We start from the raw sequence: 27,908 nt of genomic DNA, 5'->3' as shown, positions 1-27,908 counted from the left end.
ACACATTCCTGGTTAATCGTTTATTAGTTGTACAGTTTAAAAGAAAATTGACTTTAGATGGTATAGAGTTCAGCTACTCTGACGTACAACCACCTCTGTATCTTCCTTTAAAATTGCCAAAACTGGGTTTTTACTCCAGCCGAACCCTAGGGTTTTGGGTAAAATCATTCACCTTGATCAAACCATCAGGACCAATTCTGTTTGGTAAAAAAAAAACAGATATTTGGAATTAGTTTGTTTAACAATCAATTTAAAATATACATGATGAATATTTTATATGGGAACATATCACCACAAGTTAATTTTGCTCCTGCTGCCCCAAAGAAATCTTCTAACTGAAAAAAATATTGTGTGTGTACAATGTATTTGTGGAGGTCAGGGGACAACTTTGTGGAGCTGGTTCTATCTACTCAAGTGGTTTGAATGAGAATGCACCTCTCTCCCCCTCCCCGTGGTCTCATATATTTGAGTATTGGGTCCTCAGTTTCTGGAATTGAGGAAGGTTTCAAGAAGGCATGGATTTGCTAGAGGAAGTCCATCACAGAGGGTGGGCTTCGTGGCTTCAAAAACCCGTGCCATTCCCAGTGTCTATGGCTCGTGCTTATGGAACAGGTGTAAGCCGTTAGCCAGCAACATGCCTGTGTTCTCCCACCACAATGGTCATGGACTCTAACCCCCCCCCCCGAATTGTAAGCAAGACCCCAATAAATTTCTTCTTCTATAAGTTGCCTTGGTCATGGTATTTTTTAAGATTTATTTATTATTTATACAAATTCTGCCTCCATGTGTGCCTGTGCACCAGAAGAGGGCAGCAGATTTTATTACAGATGGTTGTGAGCCACCATGTGGTTGCTGGGAATTGAACTCAGAACCTTTGGAAGAACAGCCAGTGTTCTTAACCTCTGAGCCATCTCTCCAGCCCCATGGTGTTTCTTTACAGCAATAAAAATGTCACATGGGTTCCAAGATCAAACTCTGGTCACCAGGCTTGACCAGCAAGCACCCGTACTAGTATAGCCATCTTGCTGGCCCCTTTTCCTTTATTCTTGATTGCCTAAGTCTTCTGCCTCCCTCCTCTTCCTGTTATTACTTCCTCTCCTTTTCCTCCTTGGCTTTCCTCTCCATCTCTCTTTACTTCCACCTCTTCTCCCTTTTCTGTTGATCAACTTAAGCTAATCCAGAGGCACCCTGGCATATATACTAAGACACAGATTCCTGAGCCTTATCTCCAGAATTTCTTATCCTTAAAAGCCCATGGCGGAGCCTTGGATTCTGCATTTCTAACAGGCTCCCAGGTGCTGTTGCTAACTACTAAGCTCTGAAGCTCTCCAAGGATTGTTATCCTAGACTGGTCTTTCCTTTTCTCAATTCAGTATTTCCTATTCCTCAGAACAGAATAATATGCAGATATTTCTTGAGTTATAATGGAGAGCATTGACTCCCCATTGTAAATGGAATATACCATGTTGAGGGGCTGAAGAGCTGGCTCGGGGGTTAAGAGCACGATACTCTTGCAAGAGGACCTGAGTTTAGTTCCGAGCACGCATGTTGGTTGGCTCATAACCACCCGTAACTCCAGCTTCAGGGAATCTGACATCGTTGGCCTCCAAGGGTACCTACACTCACACACACATCGTCCCCCTCATCATTAAAAAATCACAATAAATCTTTAAATTAAAAAAAATGTTTTCTTTTTATAGAAAATGTCATGTCAACAATGTGCTTAATATACCCAACCTATTTGGGTCATCCTAGCTAAGCCACCCAGTACACCAAAGAGTGTTGCTTCCCCTATGGGAGCTGTGGCTTGCCACAGCTGTCAGCACTGGGGGAAATTATTATACTGCAATACTGTTAGCCGAGGAAATTACAGCAATGTTCAAAAAATTGAAATTTAGTTTCTACTAAATACAAATGCTTTTACATCGTTATAAAGTTAAAAATTGTAGAGGAAGCTATTATATGGCAGGGGCTGGCGGCAGCAGCTGCACTCTTAACTTCACCATCTATACCACCCCACACCCCAGGACACTTTTACACTCCCTCCATCGCTGACAGTTTACTCACACTTCCTGTTCAATGTAGTTTAGCATCCTGCTGACATGGGAGGAAGAGATTTCCCCGTCCACTTCAGCGATATATGTGTAGAGAAACTGGAAGGTGCTGAAAGGAATCCGGGCAGGCCCTTCATCATGGTCACAGGATAAAACTTCACACACTATCTTGAGAGTTTTGGCAATGGTCTAGAAGAAGACAGAAGAAGTAGAAAGTCAGTCTTATAGGATAGATCCCTGAGATTAGTTTAGTTTAGACCCAACAAAACAAAAATTATTGCTTATGTAAGATTTTATGAGGATGAACCAAAAGTCTAGAGAGCTTGGCACATGTCACACAATTCATTCTAAACATACTGACCACCATGTATCTTACTATTCTTTCCTGGAGGAAATTCAATTTATAAACTGCTACATAGTTTTAAGGTATCTGTTAAATTTAACTAGAATAACCTCTTCAAAGGAGAGCTGATTTTTCATCCTACAAAATTAGCATCCTCTTGTCCCAGTAAGATGTCTCAGTGAGAAAAAGGTGCTGTGTACCAGCCCAGTGAGTTTGATTCTCTGGAATCACATGTCGAAAGTGTTATAAAGTTAACATGACTTCCCAATGGGAAATAACTCAGAGGACTTAGGAAAAAAAGGGGGAAAAAAAAAAACAACTTTTAATCACAGTGCAGAAGTAGCCTTGGCTAATCCAAAGAAGAGAGCCAGCCTTGAACAGAAATTTCCATCTGCTTATGTTGCTTCACAGCCCTGAGTTACATTTGGAGTAATTAAACATGTTCCAAGGTTTGGCTAAATGGGGAAATTTACAGTATAAAACATTATTGTAGTTATCTTAAAACAAAGCAGGATGCTTTTCCCAGGCAGCTGTTAGCCAGGGTCATGCTGCCTGCCTGGCTGAATCATGCTGTTCCCATAAGAGAACCAGAGTGCTCCTTTAGCTAAATTCTGTTTTGTGTAACTTAGCATTTCATAGGGAAGTTTAGTAGATCCTTCATAAACTAAGTATTAGTCTTAGTTTTTCCTAGAGCAAAAGAAGAGAACCAACTGTTATGGATAAACAGGTTTGCACTTTAATCCCAGGTGTGGGATGTGGGACTGAGTCAGATAGTCCACAGCAGCAAACTATTTGCCACGTGTGGGCTCTGAGAGGAGCTCTTTGCCAGCTACAGACAGTATAAATCTGAGGACTCTGGAGAGAGAATAAATGCCAGAGCCCAGAGAGTGTGGAGTAGCTCCAAGGAAGAACAAGGCTGCTGCTGCTTCCCCCCTGCAGCTCCTGTTGTTATTGATGCAGTGAGACAAGAAGTTGGAGATCTCCTGAAATAAGGATTGGACTGGCTCCAAGGAACCCAACTATCTCAACCAGCAGGGAGCAGCTAAGAGAACCGTGCCCCCTCTCCCACTAACCCTCTCTTCTCTCGTACCTGGTTCCAGGGTGTCAGAAGGAATTAGGGTGGAGTAGGGAGAAAGAGCTATAAGAAATGTAAATGTTTTTAAAAGTATGCCAACAATCAACTTCTGAGAGCTGTCTTCTGAATTTGTACCATGTACACATACATGCATAGTGAGTAAATGGAAAAAGAAAATTTGAAATATTTCTTATTGTCTTCCAACCTTATCTCCTAAAACTTAGAGGTAATTTATCTACATATATTATAGCTAATATATTACACATATACCACACAGAGAGAGAAAAAGAGAGAGACAGATGGAGATGGAGACAGAGACAGAGAGACACAGAGAGAGACAGACAGACAGATTTGGGGCAGAGCCTTAATAGTGGAGAAGAGCTAAGAGAAGTGTACTGTCTCTAGCAAAATAGGCATCCTACAAGATAAAAAAAAAACCTATTCGTTATGTGATCCACAAAGTCATCTAATGTATATCATTTTCTTAGTTCTTATTGTCAATGTGACACAACCTAGAAGAGGGAACCACAATAGAAAAACTGCCTTGATTAGACTGACCTGTGGGCATGCCTGTCTTTGTGACTGACTGATGTAGGAGGGCACAGCCCACCGTGGGTGGTGCCATCCTTAGCTAGGAGGTCCTGGACTGTTTGAGAAAGCTATTAGCAAAAGCCAGCGAGAAATCCAGTAAGAAGCATTCTTCCCTGGTTTCTGTGTGAGTTTGTTAATGATGGACTGTATAAGGTGAAATAAGTCTTTCTCTTCCCAAATTGTCTTTGGTCGGAGTTTCATCACACACACACAACACCATATATCTTGTGACTTGCTAAAGCTGTCAATATAAAGATCTATATGCAATCCTCCAGGGATTGGTCAAGAATTAGCCCTTCATGGTGAACAAAGTATGCTGGGGTGATGAAGCAGCTGCTATTTGTCTTCCCATGACCAGCCAGAGAAGTCCCCTTCTTTGGCAAATCAGTGGACAGTCAGCTTTCATTCCCTCCTTGAATAAGACGACTGTCTAGATGCTGCTTCTTTTACTGTGCTGCCTAAGAGGCTGTGAGTAAATTTGGCTCATCTTCCTAGAGGCACTTTTGCTGAGGGCAGTGATTTTAAATGTCTTTTGCCCTGATTAACTATTATTCATTTTGAGTTAATATTTAAATTTTATTTCCATTTAACAAACATTTTATGAAATAGGATCTTCATTGTACATTCGTTTAAAATGATAAGTCAGAAGATGTCAAAACAATAATAAGGTTTGTGGCTTTGTAACAGGCCAATTTTCTGGAGCTCCAAGAAAACATTATAGGTATAAAGCCTCATCTCGTTCTGGGCACTTAATTAACATGGGGTGGGGGTGGAAAGGGGTGTGTGTGTGTGTGTGTGTGTGTCTGTTGGTGGGAGGGGAAAGCCTTGGTGTAAGATGATGTCAACATTGGAATGGTTTGGAGTTTATTTGCAAGTGCTAGTGTGTATGCTGAGCTGTGTAATTCTGCCCACACTATTTCCAACTTCTCTAACATAATTCCATATACCCCCACTTCACTATGCTGCCCTCTTCTTAGGGTGCTGTTACAAGCTAAACTGTTCTCCCATCAAGTTCTTATGTTGAAGTCCTAAGGCCTAGACTCTGAGGATTTGTTTGAGAGAGTTCATGAGAACAAGGGAAATGGTACACACCTGTACTTGCAGCCCCGGGGAAGCTGAGGCAGGAGGATGGACAGTTCAAGGCCATCCTGAGCTACCTCATGATGTCCTACCAAAAACCATAAAACCAAACCAAAATGCCACCAAGCATAAACGATGAGAAGCTAATTAAGCTACAAAGAAACAATTAGGATGGACCTTAATGCAGCATGACCAGATTAAGTGCAGCGTGTGACAAGAATGGGACATGAACTGTATGGATTCAGGCTGACACGAAGGAAGACAGTTCCATTCTAGACCAGCAGAGGAGGTTTCAGGAGATACAAGCCTTGCCAACACCGTGACCTTGAAACATCTGGTCTCCAGAGCTGCAAGAGAGTTCTGTTTCGTTGTGTAAACCACCCAGCCTGCAGTTAAGATCTTTTCACAGCCCTCTGCAAGCAGCGGAGTGCTTTTGACCTTAAGTGTTTATTGATTATTCGTACAAACCTTTAGATTCTAATTGTCCTCACACTTTAAAAAATATATTTTAGTTTAAGTTATGTGCCTGTGTGTCTGTATGCATGTGTATATGAGGTCAGAAGAGGGTGCTAGTTGACTTGGAGTTACAAAGTGGCTGGGAGGGCTGCAGGGACCGGAATGCAAGTCCCCTGTACAAGCACAAAGCTGTTAACCACCAGCCATTTCTCCAGCCCTCGTCATAACACCATGAACTATTTTAAATAAAGTTTTAAAAGGTCGTGGCTCAATAACTTCTCGTGTGAGAACAAAAGGTTATGTCTTAAGTTTTAATTACTGTGCCTACAAGATCCACAAAACAGAAATGCCTCGAACCTGTAAGCCCCTTGCCCGAGGACAGACACTTCCTGAAATGCTAGAGGCTGCTGCTGATGGGAGAAAACAGGCTACTTCCCCCTCCCCTCATCAAGTTTGTTTGACTCAGCTGCACTGGATGTACTTGATCGCGTGTAGGCGGGAGGCACACGAGCAGGAAATATGTTAGGATGTATGCTTGACCCTGACTGCACCTGTGTGTTGCAGTGCTACTGTGGGTAGGGAGTATATCAGTGTGTATGCTTGACCCTGACAGGGCCTGATGGGAAATACGGTGGCCCTCTAGATGTGCCTTCATAAACCTCTGCAAAATGTGACTCACCATCATTTTCTGGGAAGCCTAGGAATGGGCCTTGCTGGAGTCCATCATCCTGGCCAATATTTACTTAAAGCTTGCTCAATTTGGGCTCAGAATTGTGGTCGTAGTCTTATTCTCACCCAATGGGAGGATCAATACTCAGAGTGGAACTTTTCTAAATATTCAGGTTTTGGGCGGAATTGATGGCTCAGAGGTTAAGAGCACTGGCTGCTCTTCCAAACGTCTAGAATTCAATTCCCAGCAACCACAGGGTGGCTCACAACCATGTAGAGTGAGATCTGGTGCCCTCTGCTGGCCTACAGACAAATATGCAGGCAGAATGCTGTATAAATGATCAGTAAATAAATCTTAAAAAAAATATCAAGTCTCATGTGAACAGAGATCTTAATTTTCTCTCATCAGATTTGTGTGTGTGTGTGTGTGTGTGTGTAAGAGGGGCGTTACTTCATCGCAGCATCCTCCAGCATCAGAGAGGCCGTTGTTTTAAACTCACATGTGAACACACGTATTTATTCCCTACATGATCTCCTCTTCGGTATGTGCAGCCTTGTTTGAGCAGCAGGTGGCATGATGGCAGCCTGGGGGGAGGAATGCTGGACAGGAAGAGAGCACAGGTCCACCAGCCTTAGCGTGTGGAACCATGCCTGTTAGGGCCAGAGCTCTCAAGACTGGAGTAAAAGTTCCAGCCATTGGATTCTTCTACTGGGAGCAGAACCCGCTTTCCCAGATGGTAAAAGACAGTCGCTTGCTTGCAAAGGAAGGAAAAATTCCTCAGTAGACTGGTTTCAAGGACACATGGGTTAGATAGAACACAAGCCCTCCACTAAATGGTGACACCTTGACTGTCTGTTTGCTTAGACTTCTAGAATAAAGTATCTTAAACTCAGAGATTTAACACAAATCAGAAACCTATCGCTCACAGTTCTAACGGTGAAGAAGTTCAAGATCAAGGGCTGGCAATGACCTATTCTTCACAGGTGGTGATTTCTTACTGTGTCCTCACATGGTGGGAGGGGCACGCAGCCTCCTCCGGACCCCTATTTATAAGACTCTCTAGTCCCCGTTCCTGAAGATTGCTCTCTCATGACTTAAGGCCCCACTTACAATACTATCTCCTTGGGACTTACTATTTCAAATATGAGTTCAGGTAACACAAACTGCCTGGTTCCAGCACTGACCAGCCCACGATTAAGCATCAGCATGACTTAAGTGGGGGAAGGCACTGCTTCCTGGAATCACAGGCATCTTTGCACACAGGCTTTCCTTTCAGGGGGAGTTTACCTCTGGGTGCTCTTTGACAGGAATGATGAGGAAGGCTGTTTTAGTGGCAGCAGATACGTGGGGCAGAATGACAGCTTGTTAGAGGTGAAAAGACCTGAGAAGACTTGATCCAACTTCCTTGTTTTAGAAGAGACAGAGAAAGATGTAATGCACCTCATGGTCCCTTCTCAGTTAGGGAGGCAGGTACATCAGAGAAAGCCTGCCAGGGACGTGAGGTGCCAAACAGAAAGGGAGTCGGAATGTGGCTTTCCAAAGTCACCCCAGGCTACTGCTAGCTATGGGAACAAGAAGGTGATGACTCAGACATCTCACACAGAGGCTAGGAGGCAGGCCAAAGCCAGGGGCCCATGAGGACAATGTACAGAAAACGCCATGGGGCCAGCACCAGGGAGACCTGACACGCTTGGATGAGCCAGGAGATGAAAAGCCTAAGCTAGAAGCAGCAAGTGACCAGGCAGTAGCATTTCACTGAAGACCAGAGGGCCCAAAGAGGACCAAAGGGTGTCTGTCAGACCGACCCCTTCATCCAAGATCAGCCCTTTTCTTAAAAACACTCAGTTTCTACCTTGGGGAAAAAAAACAGTAGAGCAGCAGGAAACCCAGAGGTAGGGGTTCCCTGGAGGCGGTTCATCTGAGCTCTAACATGGGATCAAATCTACTCATTTCCCCACTTTATCCTTTGAAGGTGAAGTAGATCAAGGTCAGAATTAACTATAGATTAAATTACAACGTGCTCCCTACAGATACATACATACATACATACACACACACACACACACACACACACACACACACACAGAGTCTCAGAGTATCTTGCTAATAACAATGTAGCCTTATGAAACCTTAATAAAGTATGGTAATTTGTAAATATTTTTCTCCCTGATTTCTTGCAGTCCTTGAGCCCCAGCCCTAGCCCCTGTTCAAATGTGAGCTCAGTCCTGGTGGAGAGCTCATTCACCCTGCCATGTCTGCCCCTCCTCCTTGCAGAACAGTTATTTATTCATTACATAATGTTTCTATGCAAGACAATGAAAAAATAAAAAAACACCACCAACCACAAATAGCCCCCTCTTTATGATGGTGGTTGCAGAGGAAACTCACAGGAAAAAAAGCTGGATTGCAATATTTCTGCTAAATTTACACAGAAACAAAAATGCCAAGTGCGTGTTCCGAGCACATTTAAAAAGAAAGACCAACGTCGGGCTTGGCTGTGCTGTGTGATTCAAGTTACCGTCTCATCCCTGTCGGCCTGAGCGGAGGCCACGCTTTCCTTGTTGGCTTTTCCATGGATTCCAGGGCTTTAGCGGTTAGTAATGATTCACTTTCAGAAGACATTTCTGATTCATTTTTGTTATCAGTGACTAACAAGAGCAAGTCCACCCAGACGCCGCCTCATTTTTAAATGCACACAAAAGCTGGTTTCTGCATCTTTTCTTTCAAAGCAGGAAAATGCTCTTCCAATTTTCAAACAAGTCAAATTTGGAAAAGGCCTGAATTGGGATGAACTTCCTCTCTCCATGATTATGATTCTAGAAAGTCTCTCCTCTCTTTTCCTGTTCCTTTAAAACTTTTGTTGTTGTTGTTGTTGTTGTTTTTATGAGACAGGGTTTCTCTGTGAAGACCTGGCCGTCCTGGACTCACTTTGTGGACCAGGCTGACCTCAAACTCACCGGGATCTGCCTGCCTCTGCCTCCTGAGTGCTGCAATCAAAGGCATGTGCAAACACCTGACTGTCCTTTAAAACTTAAAAATAAAATAAAATAAAATCTTGCTTTCTCTTTCCTGAATCATACGCCCACTTGTTTTCACCAATAACTTTCTATAATGCCGAATACCCCGATAAGGTGTCTTTACCACTATGGCGTCAGGTATCTAGAGCCCACACATATACAAGCCTTATGCTACAGCTAGAAGTCGTGATGAAGAGGGCAGAACGGAATGAAAATTAATCTGAGGGCAATGGCTGAAAGTCACAAATTTGGCCAGCTGTCTGCAGAGGCTGCTGAAATGCCACTCCTCCTCCCCTTCCCCAGCCTCTGATTGCTGAACCTGGAAATGACCTTAGTTCAGAGAGCAGAAGAAAGCACAAAAGGCAGTTCTGTTTGTACTTTTACCATCTCTAGAGAGCTGGGTGAGTGCAGAAGGATTGTCCTTCCAGGCCCAGGAAAAAATAAACAAACAAACAAAAAAATGGACATTTCAAAGTTTGGTTTGGTTGTACTGAGAGCTGATGCTGGGGCCTCACCCATTCTAGACCAGTGCTCTCCTGCTGAGCCACCCCAGCCCTCTGCACGCCGGTGCTGGCATACACCACATCAAAAGAGCCAACTTACAACTCCGAGAGAGCTACAAGCAAGGGCCAAAAACTTCAGCCACTCAATCTCCTCTGTGAAGCGACCCACGTTCATCACACTGTTAAACAGGTCCGTGGGGAGATTCAGCACCTTCCACATCTGGGCCAGCTCATCTGCATGGATGATCAATCTGCCACCAACCTTTGGGACGGGGGACACACAAAACACACAACATCAGGACCACGAGCAAGGTGCTCTGAGTTCTCGCAGCCCAAGGAGAGGAGCGGGGAGAGCTGGAGAGGCCAGAGCATCCAGTTTGACAGTTGTCTTTGGGAGGGGTTGACTATCGTTTAATATTTTTAAACCCCAGGTGTCAAAATTATGGTAGAAAGATCCATTTATAGTATATTCCATTTTTTTATGATGCCTATGATCTCTAGTTCTGTTCTTAGGTTGTTCCCTGTGAGGCAGATGAGAGACATCAGAGGCTTGCCTGAGACCACTAATGAATGGCGAGGCGAGTCAAGAATGACACTCTCCTCCTAGACTACAGGTAGTTCTCTGCACTGAATTTCATGTGTGTCCCTCCTGTCTCCCCAAGAGTGATATGTGGTACCCCGAGGATGACCAATACAGTTTAGGATGGATATCCAACATTGCTTGGCCCTGGGACCTTGAGAGCTCTCCCGTGTTCACTCCCTGGGAGAGTTGGCATTAAAAAGTGGAGGGGAGTGACAGATGGCAGTTAGCTAAGGATGCAGCGAGGGTGCGGATGCCTCATGAAGTGTTCCAACACTCTGCTAGGGCCTTTGAGCCCAGTGAAATGCTGAGTCTCTGGAGCTCAAGGTCAAGTGGGTCCCGAGTCACCCAAGCCTCCTCCATCCTGTATCCTAATGTGGGGCATCAGGATGCTCAACTGTATCCTGGGAACTAGCCAAACCACAGATTCTCTCAAGCCAGTTCCTCCCTTTCCATTCACAGGCTAACTCCTATGACAATGTGCGGAGATTGGCAGGGTTTGCCCCGAAGGCCGGGCTGAGTTTGCACCTGGTTTAGAGTATGCACTTCGTCTCCAGACTGCGGTAGACCTCTCATGGTCTGGACCCATCAGGGCAATGCTGAGAAGGACTGAGGAGTTACGCTTTTTTAGGGCAGACAACACATACTCCCCCAGAGCCCCTGAATATCCCTTCCAGATGTGGGGTATCTGTGACGACCTCAGGAACCAGCCTATCATTCAGGCTCTTGCATCCTGATTCCTGTTTCTCTGGAGGAAGACCCACTTTCTGGCCAGGCTTTGGTAAACTTTGGGGTAGTGCTAAAGGCTGGCAGCCCTGATCTAACTTGTTCAGTTCCTACATCATTCCTAGAAGCGGCTTACCCGAGAATGCAGGACTTTCAACAGCTCAGGAGTCAGCTCAGCCCAGTTGGACAAAGTGACTTGTTCAGACCTCTCCCTTACTGGAGGAATTTCTCCACGGGACATGGCCCCGAAGTACCTGCAAAAAAAGGGGTAGAGGATAGAGGAGGGTCTGAGGCTCTAGTGGCCTCTGGATACTTGAGGAATTTTCTCTTTTTTCTTTTAAAGAAAGTGAGTAGATTAAAAAAAAAAAGCCCATTTAACTGTGTTTAGTTCATTTGTGTATGGGAACGTCTGTGTTATTTCTACTTTAAGGAATGAAGAATGTTTAGAGAATAAAAGTGTTTTATTTTCTCTAAGAATAACGAGGAGCAACCAATAACACTTTGCTTGCAGCCACCTGAGGCATATCCAATCACCAGGATATTTATAGGATGCCTGTGTGTGTGTGTTTGGTAGGTGGGAAGAACGTGATTTTAATAAGAACAGATAGAACGTTCCAGGGGTGAGTGAGAAAGGGTTTCTGGCTTGAGGTAGTGAGGCCTGCACGGGGGCCCTCAGCAAGGGGAAGAAAGGCTGGCAAGGCCCTGGGGGAGGCAGAGGAGGAGCTGCATGTCAAGGAAGGGACAACGAAGACTTCGTTTGGTGCATACAAAGTAGCCTCCTCCTTCCTTCCCTCCGAGTTTTCAGTTAAATGTGCCTGATGTGTGCCCCAGCTTTGTGGGGTGGGCTTAGCTTGAGGGTGATGTGAAGGACAGGCCAAGACCTAGTTCAGACCTAGTTCTGAACCACAAACCTCTGCCCTTCCCAATTCCCTCACTCTACTGCTTTCTCCATAACCAGGTAGCATAAAATACAGAGGGTGTTTTACAGAAGGCCATTTTAGGGTCAATCTAAAATGATGGCGCTAACCACTGCCCAGCTCTGAGACACAGAGCAAGCTGAACTAAAGAGACAGGGAACAAAACAGCAACTTCCAGTCCATGGCTGGAGGTCCTCAGCAAGACAAGCTGTAGAAATACTGCGACACCTTTGAGCCCATCCATGAGAAATCTCCGTGGACAAACCAGTGTTTGGGTACAATGAGACACCAAGGGCGGGATGTGGCCTGAATATAAAACCAGACTGGGGCGGGCAGGGGTAGAGGTGGATGAAAAAGACAGCAATACCACAGCGCCCCGTTATACAGAAGCACCTGGGTGAAACTACGCTTGGCACTCTCCAAACAGCTTTGGGGTTGTCAGGGTAATCGGTTAGAGACTGACGAAGAGAAGCCACCCTCGTGGACGGCAGTCCTCTGAATCTTGAGTTGTATCTGCAAGTGAATGATTCCAGGGTTGCAGCTGTCAAGATCCAGGCTGTCACACAGACCTGCTGGGAGCAGTCGGTATATGCTGCCGATGCCCGGGAATTGGCTTCTTCGTTGATGGGACATAGGAAGGAAATTCCTGCACATTATGAGTTAAATATCTAAGTTATCTTGGAGACGCTTGATGGAGTTCTCCATCTGCTAAAATGCTACAGGATTGTAAGCCGCAGCAAATGATCCGGCAAGTGTTTTTGATGTCTAAACTGGATGGAGACTGTTCTTAGGTCATGGCTCTTTTTCACTGCAGTTGAAGTACAAACTGATCTTGCACGGATGTCTAAAAAATTTATAGCCCATCCTACAATACGGAGCAAGCAGGCTACCACGGTGGAAAGTTTTCCTCCATAAATGTCAGGGACAATATCAAGAAATGTCATTTTTTCTTACGATAATGCAGTAGCACAAGAACAATAAAATGCAGCTTTAGGCAATCATATGGCATAAAACAAAATCTGTCTGACTATGCCAAAAGAAATTAGTCTTCTGACGTTAAAGTCCAATCTTAGAGGTGATACATACAATTCAAAATAGAAAACGACACAGGATTCATGAGTGGGCAAAGCCGCTCCATTTAGGCCAAGTAAAAAAGACACCCCTGCTTTGCTTCCTTTCCATTCTAAAAAGCTTCCTCCTGGCTCAGCCTTGAAGCCTGAGAGCTTAGGCCTTCAGAAAGGGCTTCACAGCTTGTCTCCATCACCTGCTGGGTAATCTCCCTCCCCACCCCCGCGCCCCACCTCAGGTTCTCTTCCTTCAGCCCCTCCGCTTTAACAGTCTGAGGTGTCTTCTCATAGAGATACTGTTAAGAAGGAGAATAGCTAGAAAAGGCCCCCAAGGAGGACCTTGTTAGCTCCCCCACCCCCAACCCCGCCCTGCACCAAGCCAGCCCCTGCCCCCTTTCCCGCAGGCACGTGGATCTAAGAAGCAATTTCATAGTTGAGAGGCTTTCCATGTAAAGCTGCCACGGTGAGGTCCGCCCCTGTTGTGCAAGTCACCCACCGGGCAGCCTCTAGGGGCCCTTCAAGCAGCCAGTGTGCTAGAGGCACGCCGCAGAGCACGGCTTGACCTGCCTCCTTCCCAGAAAGCTATGTGACCGCCATCTTCACGCGGAGGGGAAAGATCAGTTGAAAAAAAAAAAAATCAATAAAGAAAATAATAGTTTTTTTTTTTTTTCCCCCAAAGACAGGATGCAAAGTGTCTTTAGTCTGGTCCAAGTATGAGTTTTCACAGCCGTGAAGGAAGGTGTTTCATTAATCAGAGGGAACCCGGTTGGAGAGATTCCCACCTCCTCCTCCCTGCGGGATCACGCACCGCTCCGCTAGGTCTACTGCTGCCATCTAGCGGTGAGAAGGAGAGCAAGCTGCAGGCCGGGTAAAGGCGCGCCGGGGCGGCCTGCCCTTTGCAACCCGGTCAGGCTGATGGGATGCAGGGATGGGCTGGGTGGCCGTGTGCTGGCGTGGTAATCTAACTGGTCCTCTTTGCCCCAGGACTCTTGGCCTGTCATGTCCTCGTATGCTGCTGCTCAACCTGGCTAGTTTAGGGAAGGGCATCCCATCCTGTGTGACGCTTTGTGTGTGGATTTTAAAGACGCCCACCTGCTGCTAAACTGCCTCACTACCCGCCTGACTGCAGGCCTGCCAGCCTCCTCAGTGCCCCACAAACCCTCTCCTCATCCCTGCCCCTCTGAGAGGAACAACTTACTCCGCTGCCCACTGGATGAGGTCTGGAGGCTGGGTCCGAATGGCTGCTTTGGTAAACTGCTTCAGCAGTTCCGGCAGCTCCGGCGGGATGCATACTTGCTTGTCTGTCTGAGGCATTGGTCGTGTGACCTACAACACAGGACAAAACGGAATTTTATTTGAGTCAGAAGAGCAATCATGACTCGTAAGAAAACGGTTTGGAATAAGACATCCCCCAGACCTAAGGTAACACTGGTTTTGGAGGTTCTGCTAGCCCAGGAGATGGATGCGGCCTAGAAATTGGAGTGCTCATCCTTACACCCTGCTGTGAATTATGTCCTCTACAAGAAAACAAAACACAAATACTTAAAAGAAAATAGAGACCATCAGAAGTAAAAAAAAAAAAAAAAATTCTCTAATCGTGTCATCCCCAAATCATGGATATTTTCTCCTGAAAAAAAAATTCAACATATATATATATATATACACATACATATTTGTGTGTGTGTGTGTATTCATAAATAAGAAGACAGGTGCTACAGGGACATTTGTGCAGCACCGAATCACGAACATCTATCTCCCCATGTCCCTTCAACTGTCCACTGCATGAGAGTTGTAGCAAAACTGACTCCATAAATGTTCCTCTATGATTTGACACTAGGTCATTTCCACATAAGGTCACCGTTAAACAGCCAATTGATGTTTAGACTTGTGTGTTCTTGTCTAGTATTTTTCATGTTCAAAGTTCCGGCATATATTGAAACAAAACACAAAAAAATCTACAGATAGAATACAGTTCTCTATATAAACAAACAACGGAGCCAACCTCTCTGGAAAAGACAGGCTCAAAAGATTAAAATGTCCCAGCTTCAAAACACCTGGATGCAGACAAATATCACTGAGCACCTTTTATATTATATGCCTTGTTGAGTTTGCAGTAAAGTGTGAGAAATATTCAGTTGCCAAACCAATCTGTAACAGAGCCCCAGACCTTAGCACAACTGACTCCATGATGGAAGTACCATCCAGACTGTAAAACTCAGCACATAGACATCATCATCTGCCAAAATTAAAATAAAGCCCTAATCCATCAAAGTCCATAGTTCTGGGGAAGTTCCTAAATGTACTAAATCTTGGTTTTTGGCTTCTACAGTTCCACTTCTGGATAAATGTTCTATTTCAACCCAGAACATGTTTTTGTTTGTTTGTTTGTTTGTGTGTGTGTGTGTGTGTGTGTGTGTGTGTGTGTCTAAAAGCTCACTCAGAGAAAGGCCCAGGGCTACATTGGGATCCTGAATACCCAGTGTAGTCACTGGCTGCCTAATAAAGACTTTCTATTGGCTTAAACCCATGTCCTCATATTCTTCACAATACAAGTAAGTAACACAGAACCCAGAATGGGGAACACATAAATTTGACCTGACCTGGAGGCAAATGGCTAAAAAGAACTCAATTCTTGGTTATGAATGGCAGCCCAAGGAAGGCCTTGGGCACCAAAAACAAATGACTGAACTAAAAGGCCCCCTTCTCCCTTTCTGGCCTGCACTTGAGATTCCACAAAAGACACTATCTTTGGTGTGGGCGCAAAGGATAACATCTTTTGTGTGAGAACACAGACTGGAAACAACTGTCTATGTGTAGGGATACACACTGATTTTTGTGGGGGAGAGAAACAGCCTCAAGGGTGTGAAGTCACAGGCAGGCTCTAAGTTTAGATCTATGCCAAACAATGTCTAGTCGGGAAACCCCAAGAGAAGAGAAGACTGTGGCCTTAGGTTAGTGGCATCCCACTACTCGCTAGTTGTTCTTTTATTTGGAAGGAGGGGGATAGTGTTTCATTTTAGACTTCATAAAAAGACAGCTAACACTCTTCACAAGTTAAGATTATAGAAGTAACCATCAAATATGTAAAAAGGAGAAACAGAATTTGAGTACACAGATAGCCCCTCCTCCCCCAAAAGAAACCTTATTAATTAGTCCAAAACAAGGCAAAACACGAAGTGGGGAGAAGCCTAGGAACACAGACTAATAGGGCAGATGGGAAGAATCCATGTTTATAACTAACCACAATAAAAGGTCTTGAACAAGCCAGCTAAATACAGAATTCATCAGACCAGGTTTTTAAACTCTAGGGACAGTCATATCTAAAAAGCCCACACAGACACAGAAAGATGGAAGGCGAAAAGACACAAAGAAATGAACAACTATGTTGTAGATAGTTGATTTAGACATCACCACTGAGACTAGACAGACTTCAAGGCGCATTGCTTTAGGAGGAAGATTTCCTGTGTCAGGATAAAGGCTTTGACTGCTGCCGTCACAGTGCCTTTCCCATTGAGCATGGAGACACATCACCACGGAGGAAATCTCATGGTACCCAGAGGAAAGCAGAACAATGTTTGGGATGCCCTAAATATTGCAACAGTGGCTAGGGGTGATAAACTTCAATCTAGAAATGGCAGTATGTCACCTAAATATTGTGATAAATACCAATACAGGCTTGGTAGCTTTCCTGGTTGGGGAGGGAGACGGATGCCATCAGGGAGCTACAAGCGGGGTCTTGAGACTACTAGCAACATTCCAGGTTTAAACCAGACTTAATTGCCAGGTTTAATTGCCTAGATGTTTCACTGTCTTCATAGCTATAGTTATACTACACATTTAATTCTTTTATGTATAAATGGTAGCTTTTTTGTTTGTTTCACAAAGCTACCGTTGCAAGCTGTTTTAGTTTTGTTTTGTGACAGGGTCTCATGTAGCGCAGGCTGGCCCAGAACTCATCTGTAGTGAGAATGACTTTAAAGCCCCAATCTTCCTGTTTCCACCTCCAGTTGCTGAGATTACAAAGATTAGCCACAAAGTGCAGCACTATGAATGGTTTTTAATGACCTTTCAACCTATTTTATTTAGCAAACAAACTTTAAATAGATATTAAATATTGATATAACAATATTATGTTAAATAAATTAAATGAAAAATTAAATACTACCCATCTCTTGGTTCTTTGGCCTCAAAGCCCTGGATTTACCATGTGCTCTCTCTCGTCTGTTGGATCTCACTAAATCCCACTGATAGTTCCTTTGATATGCAATCTCCACCCTCTTTCTCTGCTCCCTTCCTTACCTACTTGTGCATCCTCCTACTTAGTATCCCCATATCAGGTCATCCTCTGGTCCACACCACCCAGGGTGGTCATAGCCACCCTCTTGACTACTTTTCATTGGCCAGAAAACCCTGCTCATGAACAGCAATCAGACTCAGACTGTCAAGGTTCTCCATGATTTGTACATATTTTAGGCCACACATTTCCTGCCATTCCTGTTTACACTGTCCACCGCTGTCACTTTCTAAAGAATTACATTTCCAACGCGTTACACCTTCGTTTCTCCTTTTCTCCTTGAGAGGTTACTGCTGCTTGAACTGCCTCCCTTTCTCCTATTTGAACCCTGCGCATCTTGAGACCCTACTGAGCTTTCCTAGAAAGCCTGGGTAGCAGCAAATATTGCTGGCAATGCACATTTTGCATCCAATCCCACCCTGACTCTCTTACTTGCCAAAGCAGAGCTCCTTACAGTGACTGTGGAAGTTGGGTAACAGGTGTACAGCGAGAGAGTGGCGGTTGTAAACGGTTTATAGAGATACGAACTTTACAGCCATTTACAAGCATACAGTAGTTGAAATTCTATTTGGAAGCTGTTTGGCACAGTCAGTAAACTTCCAGGTTTCAGTACGTCTTGTTTGTTTGTGCTTAAAGTTTTATGCATAACACCTGCCATCAGGCATGCAAACAGGGCTTTCCCTGTCGTTCATGACGAAAGGAAACTATCCCTGTAAATCTGATTTTTGCTTTAACTGTGATATATTTATTATCAGCGTCAACCTTTGTGCACATGTGTTTCAAAATCTTGGGAGTGGGGATTAAGCTCAGCAGTAGGGCACTTGCCTAGCAGGTACAAGACTCTAGGTTTGGTCTTCAGCTTGAGAGAGAAAGAGAGAGAGAACATTCGTAAATAATATACATTTCATTATTTAGTTCAGCACTTTTTAAAGACTCACAAACAATTCAGTAGTTGAAACAATTCACTTCGGAATATATAGAGAGAATTACTTTAAATTTGTTCTCTTTTCTCTGTTCAGTTTTTATAAGCCCAAATGATTGGGAAAATCAGTAAATGAAAAAGAAATTGTGCCAGGTAAATTATGCCAAGGCCCAATAGGAACTTTGAAGTAATAAACTATCACCTGTGAACGAGCTATGTTTATGTATTGGTGAGGCACATGTGCCACAGTGCACCTGGAGAGGTCAGAGGCCAACTGGCAGAAGTTGGTTTGGCTTCCTTCTGTTCTCTTGTGGGACCCAAGGACTGAACTCAGGTCCTCAGACTTGGCAGCAAGTGCCTTTGCTGATGGAACCATCTTGCCAGCCTCCAAAAAAACCAAGATTCTGTTTTCAAGAATGACCACAAGTGTATGTGTTTGTGTGAGTGTGTGTGTGTGTGAGTGTGTGTGTCTGTGTGTGACTTTTTTTTTTTTTTTTTTACGTCTTTTTCATTGTTTGAGAGCTTTTTACAAATGTGTAATGCGGTGTGGTCAACTCCTTCCCCTCCAACTACTTTCCGCTCTCTTTTCCCTCCCAACTGTTTTTGTCAATGGTTCAGAGTCTATCAGCATTTACTATTTAGAAATCAAAACTGAGAAATTTAAATCTATTTAAAACAAAAATCAATCTCTCAGATGCTAATGTAAATAGCGTATTTTTGTGGAAAACTACTACAGTTTTACAGAGGAATCTCAGGAGGAGCAACACGGTTCTCCTATTCTCTCCCAAATATCTTGATGTCTGGCTTTACAAAGACGGTTAAGTTTTATGCCTATTGGTACAATGTCCTGTCTGGAGTCTCCTCTGTGCACTTTGAGAGTGAAGGAGGCATGTAATTACTGGACAGTTGCAAAGACAGCTTTGACCTCACAGATACCTCCCCCTCCAAAGTCAGGGCCTTTCAGAAGTCTCCAAAACCACACTAGGAAAAGAACTGTTTTAGAAAATTGCAAAAGCATATGTGATGACTGGAGATGGGCAACTTTAATTTACATCAGCCAGAGGTCAAATAATGGAGAAAGAGTCACATGATGAAGAAATAAAGCCAAGATATCTCCCTCAGAGTTTCTCTTCATACCAAAGTGTCTGAGAAATGACCACGTGTGGGTCTGTCTTAGGGTTTCATTGCTGTGAAGAGATACCATGACTAAGGCAACTCCGATTAAGGATAACACTTAATTGTGGCTGGCTTACAGTTTAGAGTTTTAGTTCATTATCATCATGATGGAAAGCATGACATGAGCAGACAGACACAGTGCTGGAGAAGGAGCTGATATACCTCCTTGAGCCTTAATCCAAAGGCAACAGAAGGCAACCGTGTCACCAGGTGTGGCTTAACCATAGGAGAGCTCAAAGCCCACCTCCACAGTGATACACTTACTCCAAGAAGGCCACACCTCCCAAAAGTGCCACTCCCTACGAGCCTATGGGGGTCAATTACATTCAAACTACCACAGGGACCAAATGGAGCAAAGGACTAGCAAAAGGTCAGCTCTGGAACAGCACTGTTAGAAGATACAGTATCACCTTCCCTGGGCACCAGGGTAGAGCTGGCCCTCATAGCAGAGGATGCAGATGGACCTTCCCTGAGGGCACAAGAGCAGCAGAGTCCAGCTGACCAGCTCAGATACCTCTCAGGCCCAGACTCAGGGCTTTTAATTGGCTTTCTCCATCCATGAACCGCTGGAATATATGAGGGGTGGTTCCTACAGATACAAAACTACAGGATCTCCACGACATAGGCAACAGCAAGATATCTGAGCGGAGTCCCAGTGATGTTCCAAAAGCAATGAATACCAAAGCAATGAATCAGTGCAATAAACATTTACAAGCAAAGGAGTGTGGACAACAAAAGGCTACACTGTAGAACACACTGTGACACTCTACATCTTCCACAATATTTCCTTTTACTCTGTTGGGGGGGGTATGTGTTGCAAGGGTGGAGGTCAGATGAGTTGCAAGGGGATGTTGCAAGGGGAGGGAGAGATGAGTAGGATCGGAGAGCACAATGTGAAATTGACAAAGAGCCAATAAAAGGTTTAAGAAAAAAAAAAAAAAGATGTGGTGGTGACATTCTCCAAGCATACCGAATCACAAGGGATGATTCTGTGGAGCTAACAGCTTTTGGTTAATACAGTAATTGGAATCCTTGCAGAGGCATGTTTGGAGAATGTCAACTATCCTGCCAAAAAGCACCAAGCAAGCTACCCAAGAAGCAAGATTTGGAGTAGAGACATAATAAGACAAGTAAGACTTTCTGTATGTCATCCAAACCCGGGAGTGAGCAGACAGAAAGCCACGTGACAAACGTTAGGACTTTCTCATCCTATTTGTTCACTGCTCACTGAACCCCAAGAAGTATGTATGACTTAGGTTGTTCCCAATGGCACCCTGGTCTGCTTATTCACCCGTGGCTTGGGATTTCACTTTAAAAGGATGTTAATAAAATCCAGGCCACCGCCGTTCCATCTGCTTGTATGTGACTGTATGTGATAAAGCAGTCTGTAGTGAGAATTCTGAAATTTTGGTTTATTTAAAAAAAACCCCACAGATATAAGAGAATATGTTTTCATTTTAATCCTAGGTGTGGGGCTATGGGGCTGCTCTGCTGCAGCCGACTGTGATTTGCCTCGTGCTCTAGCAGAGGTGTGGTTTTCCAGCTGCAGCTAGTTTCTGTGATTGCATGGCATTTGGAATTCTGGGAAAATTTCAGAGGGTCTATAAATACTAGGGCCCTCACAGGTCAGTGGTTGTTGGTTGTTCAGGGGGTTTGGCTGTGGTTTATTTGTAGTTGTGCTCAAAGAAGAAACAAAGAAGAAATTAGATTCAAGTACCTCTATCTCCTTCCCCTCTTTTTTTTTTTTTTCCTCTTCTATCTAGTGATCAGGAGTGAAACCAGGGGGATAGAGGGTGGGAAAAAGAACCCACAAAGTAGCTGTGTCCCTAATTAGCTACCTACCCAAAGGAGTTTGCTGGTTTCCTGCCCTTTTCTGGAGGTTAGATGACAATGTTTTTTGTTTATTTGTTTTTACATGTCAGTGATCTTCATAGTATAGTGTTTTAGTAGTTTACTAACTTCAGAAATGATTTATTTGACAATTGAGCCACTAGAGTGAAGTTATAAAAATCACGAGTGGATGAAAATACAACATAGTTAAGGGCTTTGAAGGAGAATTGAGTTTAGAGGTTAGTCCAGCCGGAGCGTAACTGGTGTTCTCACTCCAAAGGCTAGTAGAAAAGCATTTCAGGGCCGCAGCACTTGGAGACTATTTAGCTTTGTAAACTTAGATTTTAACTTATTTTTGTGTGCATGGGGTGTGCTAGAGAGCACACATGTCTGTCTTGGTGCAAAGGCGGAGCTTAAAAGACATCTTAGGGGACCCAGTTCTTCCCTTCCACTATGTGGGTCTCAGCTGGCCCCCAGTTTACCCCAGCATACTTTATCAGTGTTTTCTGGGTGCTGTAATATTAAAAAGGGGGGGGGTGTAGGGTTGGGATCTTTCTTAATCTTTCTTAAGCCAAGACACTTTCTTAAGCACAAGATACTTCTGTCTAAAAACTTGCTCCAGTGTTTTAGGATGCTGCATGATAAGAGATTTACTGGGTGCTGTTGAAATCAATTTCTGGTAAAACTCTGAGCTTTTAGATAGGGTAAAAATAAACATTCATTACAAAGAAAACCGTGAAAATGGTGGTTGTTAAGGGAACAATTAGCTGCTAGTTTTTATGACTTAACTAAAATATTGATCAGAAGCCCAGGAAGAAACGAGGAGACAAATTGACAATGCAGACAAACTCCTTCTCGTTGCCTAGGAGTAGTTTCCAGATAATCACATCGACCAAAGGACACGTGGTGCTGTCTAAAGGCAGCGGGAGCAAAGAACAACAAAAGTGAAAAATCCAAGTGACCCAGGGCAGACTTGGAGCCTCATTCTCCTTAGTCTAAACAGATTGAGCTACTGACTGCAATTTAGTGTCTGTTGCTCACTGTCTCTTCGTTTGCTGAGGTTGGTATAGGGTAATGAGATCTTTTTATGTTTCCGATCACCTCTTAGAACAGCAAAACAAAGACAGGTTGAGATGGTCATGGGAATCTAAGGTTGTGCAAGCCGAGTGAGTCAGTGTAAGAGGGGCCCGGTTGGTAGAAGCTTAGTTACCATACTGACGCTTCACACTTACTCTAGCCCTTTGGCTTTGTGTCAAGTTACAGGCTTCGTGTCACTGGCGGTCACATTCAACCCATTATTCTGGAAGACTCGCTCCCTGCTTGCTTCACGAGACGACAGTAAGTTTTACAGTAACATCCGCTGTAATGAACCCCCACTTTTTGTCACCCCTGCTATGTCGCTCACCTCCTGTACGCTTCCACTTGGTATACGCTCCCCAGTGACAGTAACTGGGTCTCTGAATTCACGGCTAGCCTGTTTCCTGCCCCATGACTCTCCCTCCTCACTGTGCAGACACAGTAGTAGCTTCCTACTCAGACTCCAGTGTGCGGGAGTGAGATTACCCCCGCATCCTTTCGCCTCTCTCTCTCCGTGTCTCCAGGTCTACCTGTTCCCTCCGCCAGCACTCAGACTCCTATCCTTATCCTGCACAAGACCCGAGGGACAAGACTATGACATTTATCCCTTTGCAGGCTCTGGAAAATGTCATCGGCCTCACCTCCCTTGCACATCTCCCATTAAGTAAGTCTCAGTCTGCACTCCTTAAAACTTGGTTTTTGGATCACCCTGCTGCTCGGATGATATCATTTTCTTCCCGGCCAGACCTCTCAGGCTCCTCAGATTGATGCCCCTCCCTCTGCTGAGGGTCTCCTCAGCCTCTTCAAGAAAGTCTTCCATCCTGGGCTGCCTTGCCACTAATTTCACAGATATAAGCGAGCAGTCTCCTTCGTTTCTAAACCTATTGACTCTTCCCGGTGGCATGTTCTCTTTCACGATTCTCTAATGAATCTTAAAAAACTGATTGCTCCCTCAAGAGTCACTCTGCTCCATTGGAAATGGTGACGCCAGCTTCTTTGTCCTAAATGTGCTTTGTTACTGACTGCAATTTAGTGTCTGTTGCTCACTGTCTCTTCCATCATTTTACAGATACATTTTCTAAATGTATCTCCCACCTGTATTTCTCCTTTAGATTGTTCTTGCTAAGAATTTCACCTGCGCTTTAAAAGAAAGTGGAGTCTGTAGTTGCTGGAGGTCTTGTCTCAAATATACCCAGAGGGTTAGCGATGTACTTCAAACCTTTGACATAGGGTTTACTTTTCTGCTTGCTACTCTGTGAATAACCAAGAAAGATGCAAGACCTCCACCAAACTAGGCAGGGTGGAACATGCCTATGATGGGAGAAAAAGGCAGAAAGACTATGGACTATGACTTAGCAAAATTGTATCTCAAGAAAAAAGGAATTAAAGAAGGAAAGGAAAATGTGTGTATGGGGAAGTGTCTATAATAATTTCTATCTAACATTTTAGTTCTGCTCATTTTTACTGGTTCGATTTTCAAGCTGTTATAGAACATATATATATGCAAATATACGTTTAGATTTTAAAATCTTCCTATTGAAGGAGCTCATCATTATGAAATGTCTCATAATATGTAGTTTTAATGCTTGTCTTTAAAGTCAATTTGGTTTGTCACCTTTATTTTGTTGTTTAACAATGCATGTATTACAAAACTTCCTTTCAAAGTATAAATGTCTTTAAAAATACTGAAAATTTCTCAAGTTTATCATTTATTTTTAAAATGTAATTGTTTCTATGCTTTTCAACATATTGCTTTTTAATATTTATGTCATTTATTTTTTAGTTTTGAAATTAAACAAATATTTTTAGTATTTTAAATTTCTTCTTATTGATTAGATTTTGAGATATGCATTATTTATTCCCCCACAGGATACCCTAAAGATCATAATATAAATCTTTAATTTATTAAGTTTACCCTTAACTTTACTTCTTAGTGAAAGTCCTTATAATAATTTAACTCAATATTCTTTTCCTACCCTTATACTATTGTTATCATTTGTTTTACTTCTGCATATACTTGTTATCACTGTTGACAGATGACTATCACTTTTCAGACCATCAGTATTAAGCTGTTTTCCCTACATAATTACCCTCCCTATGTTCTCCTTTCTTGCTGGCCAGTATTAATTTCTGAGATCACTTTTCTTCAACTGGAGAGATGGCTTAGTGGGATGTAAAGTAAATAAATAACTTAATCAATAAAAACTTAATTGATTTTAAAGAGTAGACATCTTAACATCTTAAACAGAAAAAAAAATAATGCTCTTGGAGAGGACCCCAGCTCAGTTGTCAGCACCCACATTGGCCAGCTTACAACTGCCTGTAACTCTGGCTTCAGGTGAGCTGATGCCCTCTTCTGGCCTTCAGGGTTACACACACACACACACACACACACACACACACACACACAAATGCGCACATGTACTCCCACAAATATTGTAAATCCAAAACTTGGAGAATCGAGTCCCTGAAAGGACCACGTAGAACACTCAGTTCACAACCTGAGTTGGCAAATGTCATCACACAAGACAACAGCTCACAACCGTGAGCTCTGTGATATTGTCATGGTGCTTTTAGAACGCATTTTCAATGGAGGCTGACAAGATGGCTCAGCAGGAAAGGGCTTGATACACACCACTCCGATCTTAGTGTGATCTTCAGAACCCAAGTAAAGATGAGAGGAGAAAACCGACTTCACAAAGTTGTCTTCCATCCTACCTCCACACACACACACACACACACACACACACACACACCGTGATATGAGAACTGGTACAATACACACATACCTTAAATTAAAGCAATTTAAACAGTTTTAAAAAAATATTTTGTTTTCACTTGAGAGTAAGTCCTGGAATTTACTGGCCACTAGCTGTGAGATAGAAGACACTTTCGTGACTATAGCCTGATGATTCCCAGGTAATTGTAAATTCTCCACCCATCAGTTACCTATAGATTAGGAAATTCTCTTACCTCACAAAAGCATCCCAAAGAGACTTGTCTTACCCTCTTACTCTGCTGTCCTGCTGCCGGGGCTCCATAGTGAGGCCCTGCCTTAAAAAATATTTTTCAGCTCTCCATAATTTAGCCTATCTGTATTCCCTTTGTGTATTTTCCAATTTTATACTGTTGAGGCCTGGATATTTTATCCAGGGTCAAGTCCATAATCAAACCAATGCAGCATTTGGATGCCAACAGCACCACTGCTGAGAGCAGGCTTACTTGACCGCATCTTTTTTTTCTTTTTTTTTTTTTGAGTAGTATTTTTCTTTTTTCTTCTTTTTTTTTTTTTCTCCTTTTTGGCTCAAGTTCCCAAACTTGCATATCTATCATGCTAGCATCACCTGCTGGAAGTTCCACATTATTCTACAGCTGGGCAGGCACCTCTTTCAAGCTATCCAATCACACCTCTATTTCAAAAAGTTCCTCCACGCTCACATCATGGCCCCCAAATGCCAGGGGTACATAGCTTGTCCATAGACTGTCATGGGCTTCCTCAAGCTGTCTAGTGTGATACCCTGATTTTGGGATCTGATGTACATATTTGAGATCACCTCAGCCCTAACTTTTCTAAATACATGTTGGAAGTATTCTTTATCCTTTGAGTGAACTATTGAAACACTACACTACACACACACACACACACACACACCCCTTTATGTGTTCTCCCTGCTTCTGGTATAATTGTAGCAGTCTTGATTCAGAGACCTGAAGTCTCGGAACTGAGGCTCTCAGCTGAATGCACAATAATTTTCAAGACAAGATCAGGGCTATGCTTCTCTCCTGTCTCCGTTACCATTCTCCATCTCTGCCTAATTACTTGGCACTATTTTTCTTTGTTGGATTCTGACACACTGGTCAATGGCTTCATGAATGAAGTAAAGAGAGAAGAGTGGGGTTTCTGGCAGGAAGCCTGGGTAAGAGAGGCAGTTCCTTGGGCACAGCTTGAGAGCTTTATGTCTCTAGGAAGTAGGGAGAGGCTGGAAACAGATATTTAGAAAATGAGCTATCCAGAATTTGGTGGAAGAGGAAGAGGAGAAAGATGAAGAGGAGAAAGGGTCGGAGGAGAAGGAGGAGCAGGAGAAGCAGGAGGCGGAGGAGAGCAGAGTCAGTTTCCAAGCCTGGATGACAAGGTAATGGTGCTACCTTTGGAGAAGTATCCAGCACAGCAGAAGTTCAGGGCAAATGCTCCCGCACTGTCACTTACTCTCAGGAGTTCCACGAACTCTTGAGTCACAGAACTTTGGAATCTTAGATTCTTTGGCATCCAGACTCAAACTTCTCTGCCCCTGAGCAGTATCACCTATGTATTCACATTCTCTTTCTTTTTAAGGAGAGGACCGGTCCATTCCGTCTCACTATTGCACTGCTCCGACATGTTGTCATGTTCTTTTCTGTTCTTAAAGCTCTTGGTTTGGGCAGGCTCTCTTCAATTATACATTCCAGGGCTCGCCTCCAATTCTTACAATCCAATAAATGCCCGATTAAGTGAAACCTTCACACCTCCCAGAGGAGAACAGCAAGCCAACTCATACTTGCTAAGTGCGCAAGAATATAGGTTATGAAGTATCTCCTATGGGCTTGTTTTTGGAATTTCATTTGATTTTATTGGTGTGGTCTAAGGGTTCAGTTACAGAAACGAAAGGCTCCATACACCAGAATCTCAGAGGTGTTATCTACGTAGAGCTCTTGGAACTCACGACCAAAGCCCCTGTACATCCTTGCTGGAATTTGAAATAGGGACTGGTGGGGCTTGGGACACAGTTGCTCTGGCTTGGAATGTGCTTTCTACTTTACACAGGCTAATTCTTTCCCCCAAGCTCAGCTTAATTCTCCCCAAGCCAGATCCATTACACCATTTCGGTTTAGCTCAAAGTTGACATACTTTGATTCTTTGATTAGCATATTCCTTCTCTAGTCACCATAATCGCCCGCCCCCCCCCCCTGGGGGGGCAGACTTGGTCAGGATTCTGCTCATGATAGAATATCCCAGGGCTAGCCTAGAGTCTGGAACTCAGAGTCTAGTAGATGCTGGTAAAAATGAACGAGCACTACCAGTTTCTAGTGTATCAGTCACCCCAGGTGGTCCCACAATGCTCCCTCCAAATGTGTTCTTACAACCATCTTACAAACGGAAAGGCAGAGGGGGCTCACCAGATCCCATTCTATTTCCAAGGCTCAGAACACAGTATTAAAAGACAATAATGAAATAGTAGTTCTGGATAAAAACAAAACAAAACACCAGTTTGGCCACAAAGCAACACTCCCCCAACTTCATGATCTCTCTATGCCCTTTCCCTGTCCTGTGGGCAAGGATTGTTTGGGAATCCAAGTGAGTCCCATGCAGCCGTGGCATGGCCAGGGTGCCCCTTCTCCTTCTCCTTCAACCTTCCCTCTGTGGTTGCTACCTCAGATTGGCTCCTAAACCGGCTGTCAGGCTTCAGGCGATTCCTTGCACCTGGTATCAGGCAGGATGTGTGGGGAGAACTCCAGCGCCTGGGATCCTTGATGGAGGGAGAGCGGCAGGACC

General features: G+C 43.8%; 1 protein-coding gene across 1 annotated transcript; it reads right to left on the bottom strand.

Annotated features, from left to right (window-relative positions):
* Window positions 1-6: 6 nt before the first annotated feature.
* Window positions 7-27,908, bottom strand: Ropn1 (rhophilin associated tail protein 1). Its single transcript, XM_021634651.2, has 6 exons — window positions 27,787-27,908; window positions 14,278-14,405; window positions 11,232-11,349; window positions 9,890-10,051; window positions 2,068-2,243; window positions 7-197 (listed from the first exon to the last, which is right to left on the bottom strand). Exons 2-6 carry the CDS (start codon window positions 14,391-14,393, stop codon window positions 131-133), a joined length of 639 nt encoding a protein of 212 aa, XP_021490326.1. The 5' UTR covers window positions 14,394-14,405; window positions 27,787-27,908; the 3' UTR covers window positions 7-130.

This window comes from Meriones unguiculatus, chromosome 17 (assembly GCF_030254825.1).
Source record: "Meriones unguiculatus strain TT.TT164.6M chromosome 17, Bangor_MerUng_6.1, whole genome shotgun sequence".
Lineage (NCBI taxonomy): Eukaryota > Metazoa > Chordata > Mammalia > Rodentia > Muridae > Meriones > Meriones unguiculatus.
The sequence above is the reverse complement of the archived record's forward strand: the minus strand, read 5'-3'. Positions and strand labels throughout refer to the sequence as shown.